Source organism: Carassius gibelio, chromosome A21 (genome assembly GCF_023724105.1).
Source record: "Carassius gibelio isolate Cgi1373 ecotype wild population from Czech Republic chromosome A21, carGib1.2-hapl.c, whole genome shotgun sequence".
NCBI lineage: Eukaryota > Metazoa > Chordata > Actinopteri > Cypriniformes > Cyprinidae > Carassius > Carassius gibelio.
Genome location: NC_068391.1, coordinates 9,076,682 through 9,090,005, shown reverse-complemented (window position 1 = coordinate 9,090,005; position 13,324 = coordinate 9,076,682). Strand labels below are relative to the sequence as shown.

General features: G+C 35.8%; 1 protein-coding gene across 1 annotated transcript; it reads right to left on the bottom strand.

Annotated features, from left to right (window-relative positions):
• Positions 1-7,114: 7,114 nt before the first annotated feature.
• LOC127942074 (uncharacterized) lies at positions 7,115-12,921 on the bottom strand. The gene is made up of 11 exons (XM_052537626.1): positions 11,990-12,921; positions 10,695-10,792; positions 10,364-10,513; positions 10,100-10,215; positions 9,829-9,965; positions 9,631-9,724; positions 9,361-9,472; positions 8,860-9,083; positions 8,551-8,719; positions 7,968-8,095; positions 7,115-7,626 (listed from the first exon to the last, which is right to left on the bottom strand). Exons 2-11 carry the CDS (start codon positions 10,789-10,791, stop codon positions 7,432-7,434), a joined length of 1,422 nt encoding a protein of 473 aa, XP_052393586.1. The 5' UTR covers position 10,792; positions 11,990-12,921; the 3' UTR covers positions 7,115-7,431.
• Positions 12,922-13,324: the final 403 nt, after the last annotated feature.

The following is a 13,324-nucleotide window of genomic DNA, read 5'->3' as shown; positions in this document are numbered from 1 at the left end:
TTCTTTTTTATCTCAGTAGTTGGGACACGCTGTGTGATTTGATGTTTGCCAGTATCACACTAGTATTGGAGTGGGTCCAGATCTCTGCTGTCAGTCAGCTGCCTTGTCTATTTCGAAATGCCATGAAGAAATTCATTGCAGGCGAACCTACAAAAATAAACATTGCTGACATTATCTTGAAACAACAGAACACAAACCAAACTCCATGATTGCTAATCACTAAAGGGTCATTCTTCCTCCAAGCTCTTACTGTAACTCTGAAGATGTTGCGTTAGATTTGTGTTACTCCTGCATTTACAGATGGGGTCATTCAGGGTCGGCGCCAGGACATACAAAACGAGGGGGCCTCGTTGTGTCACTGGGGGGGCATACCTCCACGGCAGATATATTTTAACAAAAATAACTTAAAATGTAAATTACATTTTAACATTTTTAGCATTATTGCACCATATATTGGATTCTTATTTATGTGCCCCTGAGAGTATGATTTAGAATGTTCAGTGACGTCACAGAACTGCCAGATTCAAACAGCTTTCGCGCGTTGGCTGGCACTGAGCCAGAGACGGACGCGCTCACAGCTTGTCATATATTACAATTTATATGCAGTGTTTTCAACCACATAATGTTTATTTTGGTTTCATACATTTAAATATACATAATCACTAGTAAAATAATACATTGGTAGTTTGTAAAATACACACATGTCTATGGAAGCAGCAAAAACTATTGAATCAAATGTAATTTGCCGACGTGTTTAGTCATATATCAGACACACATAGCAGAACAATAAAGTTTACTCTATTCTTCGCCCAGTTCAACAGCCACTTACTTTCATGTAACGTTAGTTCGGGAGAAACTGGGGAATTCAAGTGCTGTACGTTAAATCCGGCTGAGCGCTCATCTCGTTATAGATCAAGATAATTTATAAAGAAGAATCGGAATATCAGATAGTTGACATGGTAAGCAAGTTTGCATATATATTTTAATAAAAAATGAAAAACTAAATAAAACGAATAGCGATATATCTGTTAGTTATTGTGGCTGCTGTGTGTCACGTGACAATCATGACGCGTCGCCATGGAAACAAGGGGTCATTTAAAATATTTGAACTTACGCGTGATAGGGTTGATTTTAAAAATATTTATATTTTCTAAGTAAACAACAATATCCAAGTTAATTAAACATTTTTATTGAGACTATAAAAAATAATTCTGTATTTATTTTTAGGTGGCTACGCCACTGATCCAAAGCACTGAAGTACTGCGTAGCTCCACTTTATCAATGATGTTGGCTCCAGTTGTTTCTTCAACTACATATTCCGTCAGGTTCTTGTTTACCTGTCGCCTCCGTTTTGCTGAAACAGGTGTATTTTAGTGATTGTTGTAACTGTGTCACAGAGAATGCAGAATTCATCTTCGCTGCGGAGATTGCGCACACATTCGGCAGGTTAAGATATAAGTTTCATCTCAGTTAAAAGGTCTGTATCCTCTCCTTGCAGAGTGATATTGGCAGGATTGAGCAAAAAAAGAACCTAGGGTGGTAACCAGTGGCGTAGCGCTGGTGCGCTGCTGCTGTGGAGGGAGACCGTTGACAGACCAGGCTCTTGTCTTCATGACTATGAGGTGTATCTTGTGCAAGTTCTGCTACTCACTAAGCAAACTGAGAGGAGAACTAACGTGTATACGCTCGCCAGCCGTCTGGCCAAAATCCCATAGTATTCAGGCGTCAGACGTAAGATATGAGACGTCAGACGTCACGGTCACGTGTTGGAGCTGTATGGAAAGCCGTTTGGTTCACAATTCGTCCTCAACCAGACGCCTGGTGTAGAGAAAACGCCGTATTTTACGGCGTTTAAGACAAAAAGACGCCGTAAAATACGGCGTTTTGTAGTATAGACGGCGTAAATCACGGCGTTTTCACAGCAGAACCGCCGTTAACTTCGGCGTTTATTGATGCAATCCAAAACGCCGTTAATTTCGCCGTTTGGCCATCCATAATACGCCGTTATTTACGGCGCTCAGTTTGACAAAGACGGCGTAAAAAACGGCGTTTTCTGTAATATTAAAATCAGCCCCTCCTTTTATGCGCAGTCCAGCCCCTTAGATGCAGTAGCCAGTCAGACATGAACAGTAGAATGTAGATGCGAATTGCGATCGACTTCGAGGATGATGTTTTTTTTAATGTTATGTGGCCAATATTTGGACTTTCATAATGTGATGTTTTAACTTGTTCACTGGGTAAACGTGTGTTTTCGTCTTCTTTTTCACATTTACACAAATGTTACAGTTTTATCATCATTTTGTGTGAGGGGTGTGTCAAATATAGTGATTATATGAGGAACAATGTCTGCTTCTGTAGTACTGTGGTCTATGTCCCTTACGACCATGCAGTGCTTTCATGTGACAGGAGTTCGAGTCTGAGCTCCGATATTCTTTTCACTCTTCTTCGTTTGTTGTGTATTAGAATTTATTTTACGTTTTGGAGAAACTGTCCTTTCTGCAAATAACAGGAAGAACAGGACGTGATTATTCAACAGCCTTTGCGAATCAGTTGAACTAGCAGTGGCGTCGGTTTTTATTGTTCATTAAATTTGACTTCCCATGTTAAAGCGCTTGTTTTGCTCGTTTAGGTATAGGCTTGCTTGCAGTATGCCTTGAGTACAATATGAGGATCTGCACGCTGTTAGCCTACTGCAGGAGGGATCATAGGCATACACGGATTTAAATGCATTTTAATGTCATGGTTCTTATTGTAGCGGCATATTTATTAGGATTAATCAATCTGTCTACAATATATATGCTCGCCTACCCAATAACTGCGCTCAGATCCAGAGAATCTGACTCGTTTAAGATGATCGGATCAAAATAAACAGTTATTTTAAACCGGCTCTGGCCTTGGAATATTTATTTGTTTGATTGACTCAAATTTGTAGTAACACCAAATCGAAATAAGAACAAAAAGAAATAAAGACAAATGACAACGCGGTTTGTATTACTATTATTATTAGTCTATTATTATTATTATTATTTTGTTTTGTCCGAGAAACGGATAAACGAAAATCAAGCTAGTCATATTTTTTTTTATTTTTATCTATGAGTAAAATAATAATAAAAAAGCTATTGTGCGTGGGCGGCCCTAAAAGGAACCTTTTCAAGTCTATGTCTTTCCCATTATGCAGTATAAGAGTTGATCTTAAGAGAAGAGTTGGTCTTATGTTTGGCTGCTGCTGCTGACTCTTGCAAATATAGGCTAGCCTTTCTCATACAAAGCGCAACACTGCACTTCTCGGGTCGGAAGCGCTGGCGCTATCCCTTGCATTGTGATAACTATAACAGAGGATAGAAATATAAATGTCTGCTTCATTTTGTGTAGCCTACTTCCACAAAACGTTATATAGTTTTGGTAAAACAGGCCTATAGACCGCTTCAGTGGTCTACTTAAATGAAACAATCAAAAACAAATATATTTAATTTGTATAAATTGAATATATTTGTTAAATATCTGCTATATATATATATATATATATATATATATATATATATATATATATATGTAGTGCTATCATACAAATACACTTACTTATTGGTTTATAATTCTACATGCCACATTTAATGTCCAACTATAAATATTTCTGCAAAATGTATACATTAGAATAATTGCACTGAGCGCAGTCTGTTTGGCGCGCATGCGCGTGGCGGCGCCCGACTAGCCGAGAATCGCTAAAGCAAAAGCTCATGCACTTCTGACAGCAAAATGGAAATATTTCCATTGCTTTTTTAACATTTACAGATGGAGAATATACCTGTGCAATGTAAGCTATGAATTAAGGAAAACAGCACATCTCAAACACGTCTGTCAAACGGTCTCTGTCAGCCTCACACGCAGCCCTTCTAACGGTTTGAACTGAAACTATACTAGGAGTCAGAGAGAAATAAAACGCAGAAATTATTTAAATGCAAAACAAACACCACAAGCAGCTATTGACTGAGCACGAACAGAAAATATAACTTATTTGATTCATTTTTATTCGTTAATGTCTTGCGGTCTTGCTGTTTTTTTTTTTTTTTTTTTTTTTTTTTTTTCTTTTCTTTGAACAATTACATTTCGGGCTAAAAGTAGGCCTACATTGTAACGCAAACGTTACTGAACATGTACCGAGTAAAATATTACTGAAAATTTAATAGGAATGCCTTACACTACTGCATTACAGCAAAAAGTAATATGTTGCTGTAATGCATTACTTTTGTAATGCGTTACTCGCAACACTGGAAATGATTTAGGCGATGCAAACACCTACCATATGCTATTTCATTCAGTATATCCCAATAGTTACATTTTAACAAAATCATTCTAAAGACATATATAAGAGCATAAAGTGGTCATATAGCAATGTTTAACTGAAACTATAACAGCAATTTGTATTGTTGCATGAATAATAATCAACTGATAAAATTATCCACCCCACCTTTAAATATGAACACCTTTTAATGCAATAAATATGGCATAATTTAACAGTGTTCATCCCTCTAAAACCGAATATATATATGCCTTTATCTTTCACAAATGTCTGTCTCTTTTAAAGTGTTTATGAGATGTAGAGTTATTAATACAATTATTGGCCATGGTCGAAATGTGTTCTTTGAAGAAAAAAAAAGCCTACAATCTGTAATATAGGTTTACCAAAGGCCTATCTTTAAAATGCCTGACATTTTATCACTAACCGACCAAAAACTCCTTAAAACGCCGTCCATTGCGCCGCTCTTTACCACCTAAAACGCCGTCAATTACGGCGTTTTTAACGTCCATAAACGCCGTCTATTGCGCCGCTCTTCAGCACCCAAAACGCCGTCAATTACGGCGTTTTTAACGTCCATAAACGCCGTCTATTGCGCCGCTCTTTACCACCTAAAACGCCGTCAATTACGGCGTTTTTAACGTCCATAAACGCCGTCCATTGCGCCGCTCTTTACCACCTAAAACGCCGTCAATTACGGCGTTTTTAACGTCCATAAACGCCGTCTATTTCGCCGCTCTTCAGCACCTAAAACGCCGTCAATTACGGCGTTTTTAACGTCCATAAACGCCGTTCGTTGCGCCGCTCTTTATCACATAAAACGCCGTCAATTACGGCGTTTTTAACGTCCGTTTATTAAATTGTAGCAGTTTGTGCATTAGTAGTGAAAGTTGATTGATGTTGGATTATTAAGCCTATCCTAAGGTGTATTGTTATTATTATAATTATTATTATTAATTCCATTTTATAGCCTATAGCCTATATTTTAATGTATGTGTATTGTCTAGAAATCCAACTGTCTGTGAAAAGCTAGCTTTTAGAAAAGCTTTACCCAACTCCTGAAGTGTTCATTCTGCTAAACACAGCTTAAGCTCTTGTTTGATGTTTTGGATATTTAAATAAATAGCAAACTCAATCAACAAATTCAGTAACCCTCGCAATCTTGTTCATAAATTACTTACGTTTATAAATGCCCTATAAAATATCTTTATTCAGTCTAATTCTGAATGTGTTGCAATTTCCAAACATACAAATAATCACAGAAGTACTGGGTCCGTGTATCATCCGATCATTCAATTATTCCATTTAATCTGGCAAACCAAAAAACGAAATAACGAATCAATATTTTGTTTTTCTGTTTTTCTGTATGAACCAAATATGAAAAACTGACTTTTGTTTCATAGCTTTCAGCTCGAAACGGGAAATACAATAAACAAGGAGACCAAAACGAAATAATGGATCAAATTTACGTTGCCTCAATTTTTCTTTATTTGTGTAGTAGGTCTAACTATTTCCCACGGTGGCGTCCTGCTTGCTTTGCGCATGCGCAGTGGATAGTTTCAAAGGAGTAGGTCGCTGAGCGCCCAACACACGATGGGTAGCTCGCGAAGCACAAAGTTCCTCCGTGTTTTCTCAGCATTATATCTTAGAAAATAGGAGGTTTGAGAAGTAAAAGGCGGGGAAACATTTAAAATATTTCAAAGTTAAAGTTCATACAAACAGATTTTAAAAGACCAGTTTCAGTCAAATATTTATGTTTTATGCCTATATAACAAAACCCAGTGTTAAAACAGAGCGCAAACAATTATATCTGGAACATTATATACTGTAGACTAACCAATATGCGCTCACTTCCGCGTATTCATCGCGGGCATAAAGAACACGTTTTTGTTTAACGATCACAGGCATAGTTACAGAATGTCCAATAACAATACAACACGCTATAATAAGAATCAGAGATGGTCTAATTGTACTTTGAAATCACGCTAACCACTTGTTGCATTTTAAGTAGATCATTAATTATTAAATACAATCTATTTATCTATCTATCTATCTATCTATCTATCTATCTATCTATCTACACAGTAAATTTGACAGAGTAAAATTTACTCAAATTGAAGAAAATTTTACTCTATGCCAGATAACATTTGGTCCCTCTCTAAAAAGAGTAAAAGTTACTCTTTTGATAGAGTTGTTTTTCCAGAGTTAATATTGCTCAATTTAGTGTTCATATTTTACTCTTTCATGTTATATTTGACTCTATTTAGTGTTATTTCAAATTAACTCTTGTACTATTTTACTCAGTTCAGTGCTACATGAAATTGACTCTTGCTACTTTTTAACTCTGTTCAGAGGAACTACAAATTTACTCTACCACAATTTACTTCCCCTCCGGAGTTGTTTATCATCAGTTATGTGTGAACTACAAAGAAAAAGTAACTCTATCCAGAGTTATTCCTCTGAATTACACCATTCATATTTTACCCTCAAAAAGCCTTAAAATTAATTACTTGCTTTTCAGTTTTAAAATAAAACAAAAAACAACAAACAATATACTCATGTCTCAATTTTATTTTTTCAAGCTCCTCCTCTTCAAACAACATTACACTGAAACATAATTCACTTGTCATTTTGAATGTGTCATCATGTTGTAATTGTGAAAAAATAAAAATAAAAAAAATACTAAAATAAAAAGTAATGATAACAATGGATGAGATGAAAAAGAATTACATGAAACTATATGGTACAATAAACAAATCAGAATCACAACCATAAGACATCAGAAATGTCAAACAACTTGTGGTGCAAAATATCCTTAATTTCCAAAACATAAGGTGCTTCTGTGGTATGTGCAACTTTGTAAGCATGGATATGTTCATCTAAACACATTGTTTTCAGTGCAGTTGTTATTAAAAGGATGTGCTCATTTTTAATAACAATATTGTGGATTACATAAAACACAGGCATGTCATTTTGAACTTGAACACAAACTGCCAACCCTGATCGATAAGTGTTTCCACAGCGCTTGACCCACTTCACATTTAGGACCTTAGTCCACACAGGCACATTAAGTTTTCCAGCTATCTCAGCACCAACTTCCATTTCATTCAATGGGACCATTTTCCCGGGACCAAATTTCATGGCATTAGGATCAAATGTTTGAAAAGCTCATCAACACAGGCCAATGAATTAGAAGCCTTACAGGGTAGAGCATGTTGGTCAATCACAATAAACCAAGAATGGATCCTACTTTTGTTCGGCCCAACAGCGAGTAGATACGGCTGGAGTCTTTCTCCAATACTGTCCAAGTGCCCTTGGATACTGTTACCGGTCTGTGAAAGAATGAAAACACATTAGTGCCAATGTGACTTAACAGTAAGGGACCCCCTTTACACTTTACGTTTAGATTGTTAAAATAGGGCCCTTAAAGTAAATATCCAGCATTCATAAAGACACAGTGACGTCTTCCACCAAAGTTTCTGTATTACACACTTTCGGGAGATCATTACTAAATATGTGCTAAGTAGAAAAGAATACCACAAGAACAATAATTTGGAGGACAAGTGATCTTTTAGAGAAGTAAGCAAGTCTGAGAAATAAGCAAGTTCAAGTTCACACAGTGACAAAACATTGTAAAACAGTGTAATTTGATCTGTTAAATCAGTAGCTTCACCTTGATGAATTTCACAAGACGATCACATGCTTGTTTGGCTGAGATCTTTCCCGGTCTCTTGCGGCCTTGACTTGAGGGTGGCAAAAGGTGAACCAGCATCAGAATGGAAGACATGTCGCTGTCCCACCCTAGAAACACAGAAGACAAATTAAACATTTTTTAGTATTTAGGCAGAAGGGGTTGAGCATAACCTCCAAATCACTTTCAATTGACTTGTTGAGGTGCTGGTATAAATAAATTAACCACTCCAGTATTTTAGTTAATACTGCACACAGATTCAGTATTAAGAGCACATTCATGGCCTAGTCTCGATGAATACAGATGTGTGGATGAATTTAGGTTAAACCTCCAAATATATTGAACATACAGCTAAACTTTACCTACAAAATATCAAAGATGCTTTTGTTATTCAGACTCCCATATTAAAACCATTTCAAACTATAAATATGCATCTGCAAATCCTATGTAATGGATATAGTTGTCTCTGCAATTTAAAGTGTAGATCTGAGTAAAGCTATGCTTGTCATGAATGTGTAACTTCCTCTTAAATAATTTAAAGTGTGCCACAATGTAGATACGGTACCTTCTTCAACTTCAGTGGCTTCAGCATTTTGGATGAGGTCTTGGAGCTCACTAGTCTGTGTGAGGCCACGGCTCTGTGCAATAACCTTTGGTTTTATGTTGGTAGACCACTTCTCCAACAACTTTGCAGAGGTCGCATCACCAAACAAAAGTCCAAAATCTTGATTAATCTGCCAAAGATAATTAAAGTAGGTACCATAGAAGGAACTGACTTTGTTTACCTAACAAGTCTCTGTTACTGCAGAACAACAATAGCACTTGATTTCATATTTGTCTGTTTTCATATTTTAAGAATTTAAGTCTCACATACCAAGCCTGGTATATCCAGGAATCGTGAGAAAACTGATAGAATATCAGCAGACTTTTTAGGGTCATGCAGCAGCTTCTGGCGATAGGCCAGCGTTAACTTCATCTTTTCCTTTACCACTGCCTCATCAGCTGTATGCTTCATCAGGGCTATTGCTTCCTGACAATGACGGTCTTCAGTCAAATAGCAGTCTTCTTTGTAGGATTGTCTGTCAGCAGTTGGCCCACCTGAAAGTGTTTAAAACAATATGAAAACCAAATTTGTTTAGTTCCTTATCTTTCCAAAGCAAAACACATTAATGCCAAAACTAGATAAATGACACAAAAAAACATGTGAAACATGCATATATCCCAGAATGCCATCTGAATTTGCCCAATGTTGATGATTATGCAAAAAATTTTGCATTAAAAAAAGAACAGAGATGCTATGTAACATGAGACCTCATTCACAATGTGGCTTAATTACAGATGCATAAAAGCATTGACTTAACATAAAATCTCACACCTGTTTGTGGTTGCCGTGGACGCTTCATCCGTCCCTCTGATGCTTCTTTCTGCAGAGTTTTAATTCTCCACGCCAAATATCCACTTCCATCTTCTGCATTGTAATAATGCTCCTATTACCAGAACAATAAACAGACCAAGTAGTTATACATTACCAGATTAAGGCAATAAATGCCATATCAATTATAATGCAGATATTCTTTATTCTGCAATATACATAATGTCTCCTCCTCCGGTACAACAAAAATATTGAGAGACTACTACTACTTACATATCCAAGCTTGCTCCTGGGGTCAGCCAAGCATGGGAAGAGGGAAATGATTCCTTTCGCATATTCTTCCTTCAAACGTCGGGAAGGGCTTGTTCTACACACACACACACACACAAACACACACAAACCAAAGCAATTATAATTATAACACATAACATCATAAACAACAATTTACAAACTACTGTATGAACAACTTACCCATGTTCATTTGTTAAATGTGCTACCAAAATTTTCACCATGTAACGTCTTCGGGTATCGGACAGACCTTTGGTGCGGGTATATTCGTTTATAATCTTTTCACCTCCAGGGCTGGTCTTTAGAATCTCTTCAATCATCTGGAGGGGGAATGATGCGATATTGTTCAGGGATTATAAATGAACAACTGACAAGTGTACATAGCTCCAAATATTTTTATTTTTTAAGTCATTCTATATAGATGTAATTCAGAGGCAAGATTGGAGATCCTTACCTTGGCAAGACGATGTTCCTCAGCTAGATTTTTTTCAGGAGGGCTTGTAATCAACATTGCAGTGTCATCAGACTCTGATGTACCTTCATCTCCTAATGAGCTTGAGCTTAAAGAATCTTCAATATAAACCATATCAAAGGTCTGATTGTCTGTTCATGCTACTGTGGCAGCATACTACACAGCTATTAAGAATTAATCCAATAGCCATATTAGCTTATGCAAATCAGTGAATTGGTGAATATTACTGAATGTCAAACAATTTACCATCAATGTTTGCTGTGCCTGGGATGACAATTTCTAATACACCAAGATCTGGTCGTGTCAGCAGATATACGAATGCTTCCTCATCAACTTCTGTCTTCGAGTCATCAAAGACTTTCACATCCATTGTAGGAAGATCAAATTTATTGGCAACTAAAGGAAGACACACCAATGGAAAATTGACACAGAAGCCAGCAATGCCAAAGGAACTACAACAGTTATTTTTTAACCCCATAATATACATTCATACACTTAATATATTACCTAAAAAATAATAATAAATTTAGACTGAAAGGTATTTATGATATTAACAATGTTAAAGTTTATCTCTTACCACATTCCAAAAATGATTGAAATGTAAAAGGTTTTGAAGAAAAAATATATCTCTTGCTGTCTTTGAACTTCACTCTGATAACATTGTTGGTCTGCATCCTGAAAGAACCAAAAAGACAAAGTTAAACAAGGCGATAACACTCACAGTCAGAGGAAGAAAAGAACATTCATTAGTGCACTACACAACATGTATTTTTTATATGTAATAACTGTCCAATAGTTCTGTTAAGGCAAGGTGCTCAATATATCTTTATTCGGATGGTAATTGTTTCTCATGAGAAATAAATCTGCATGCACTTCAGTGATGAATCTCATGCATTCGTGGTGATTTATTCACAGAGGAGGAGTGAGTTTTATGATCCTACAAACCAGGGAACGCGCTGCTCAAGTGTAATAATGTAATAGGCCATTCTTTGAATTTTTAATAAGTAAGATTTGATTTAATAAGAAATTAATATCCTATTTGTTGCGTCATTATTTACATCTGTTAAAAACAAAGAAGATACATATAATTGACATTTCTTTTTAACTCAAAATGATGTATGTCATTTAAAAAAAATTGAATTTGTGAACTTATTTACATACGAAAAACAAAGTTGCTTGGTTTACATTTTTAATGTGTAAGGCTATATTATGTTAAAATTTAAAGCCCATTTCTAATGTTTACCCGTTTATTTCCCTCTTTCTCCTTTCAACTGATTAATATTCTGCTTGTAAATACTTCCCAGGATTTCTGTAATAAAAGTGTACATATTACAAATGCATGCAAATACAGTGAAGCAACAGTTGTGTTCCGCAGTGGTCAAAAGGGATTCAAACAGTGAATTATGAAATGAAACACCAAGATTCTAGATTTAGACGGTAATAAAATCACCAAATATCCCATGTAAATAATGAAAACATCTTACATTCCTATCAGAAACAATTATCGTACAAAGAGGGGTAAGTTAATGCACATAAAAATGGCCTCAGGCAATAACGGTTAACATTAACTCTATACCGAGTCAAGTACATGTGGTGCACGACTCCAGATGCTTGTCACAAAAGATTAGCGGACGAACATTTGATCAACAGATATCGTAAGATTTTTTTTACCTGTGTCAATTAACGTTAACGTTTGTAATCTAACAACATTATATGCTAGCTATTTGCTTTCAATATAACTTAGTTCTCAGTCAACAGGAGAAAGCGATCTTTAATCACTCTCTATAAAAAAACTGCCAAAATGATCTAACGTTAAGCTAAAAACAGAGGCGAATATTATAAAAATGAATACGACTTTGAAACTTTACTTACTTTACAATCCAGCAGAAACACACGTTATCTTCTCAAATCGAAGCAGCAGTGGTCAATGGCAGTGACTGTAATGGCGGAACGAAACGAAACTTTGGGAAGAGAACAGTTAACGTTAGAGCAGAAACAAATTATTATACTGTGTTCGGCAGTGGACAAAAAGGAGTCAACGGCGAATTCTGAATTGTCACACCCCAAAATTCTGGATTCATACGGTCAAAGATGACAAAATATATTTAAAAAATCTGTAAATGCTGAAAATACCTACATCCCCACAGTAACCCTCCGAATCGGGATAATAATGCATATCAAAATAGCCTCCCAGCAATGCAAGTTAATTACGGCTAACGTTGACTTTTACTCTATACCGAGTCAAGTACATGTGGTGGCATGTGGCGCACATTTCGATCACTTGTCACAATACTTATGTGGACAAACATTTAACGTTAATAGGCTATAACGTACTTACTGATGTCAATTAATGTTAGTTATTTTTATATTAACTTAGCTGTTTGCATTAAAGATTACTTAGTCTAATTTATTTCTGACATGGCACAACTTAGTGCTCAAGCTAACATGAGAAAGCGATGTAATATGCAAAAAAAAAAAAAGAATAATTGACGAAATGTCCTGAGCTAATAACGGGTGAATATTATGAAAAATATATGAATAACGTTACCAAGACTTTGAAACTATATTTACTTTACCATCCAGCAGAAAGCAAAGCAGCAGCGGTCGACGGCCGTGACTAATAAGATGGCGGATAAACGAAACTTTGGGAAGAGAACAGTTATGGGAGGAGTCACTGCAGTTACTCTGTGATTTTACTCCCACTCTACTGATAAATTTGACTCTGTACACTCAAAATAGAGCAAAAACAACTATTTTTGAGGAAAAAAAATGTAACTCTGGAAAAACTACTCAGCCATTTTTCCTGTGTATCTATCTATCTATCTATCTATCTATCTATCTATCTATCTATCTATCTATCTATCTATCTATCTATCTATCTATCTATCTATATATATACAACACATATCCATAAATACATACACACACACAATACAAAAAAAAAAAAAACAAATAGAAAGAATTGAAAAAGAATACAGAAAGCTAGTGTTGGATGAAAAACTAGCAGTTAGAATAAATAAAAATTAGCTAAAATATAATTAGAATAGACAGTGCTACAGTCGAGGGTCAAAGATGAAAGAGATGTGTTTTTAGATGTTTCTTGAAGATGCATGTACGGCATGTAATATATATTTAGCTTTGCAATATAACAATTTTAAAGGTAATAATGTAATTCAAAAGGCAATGGTTGACATACTGTAATAATGT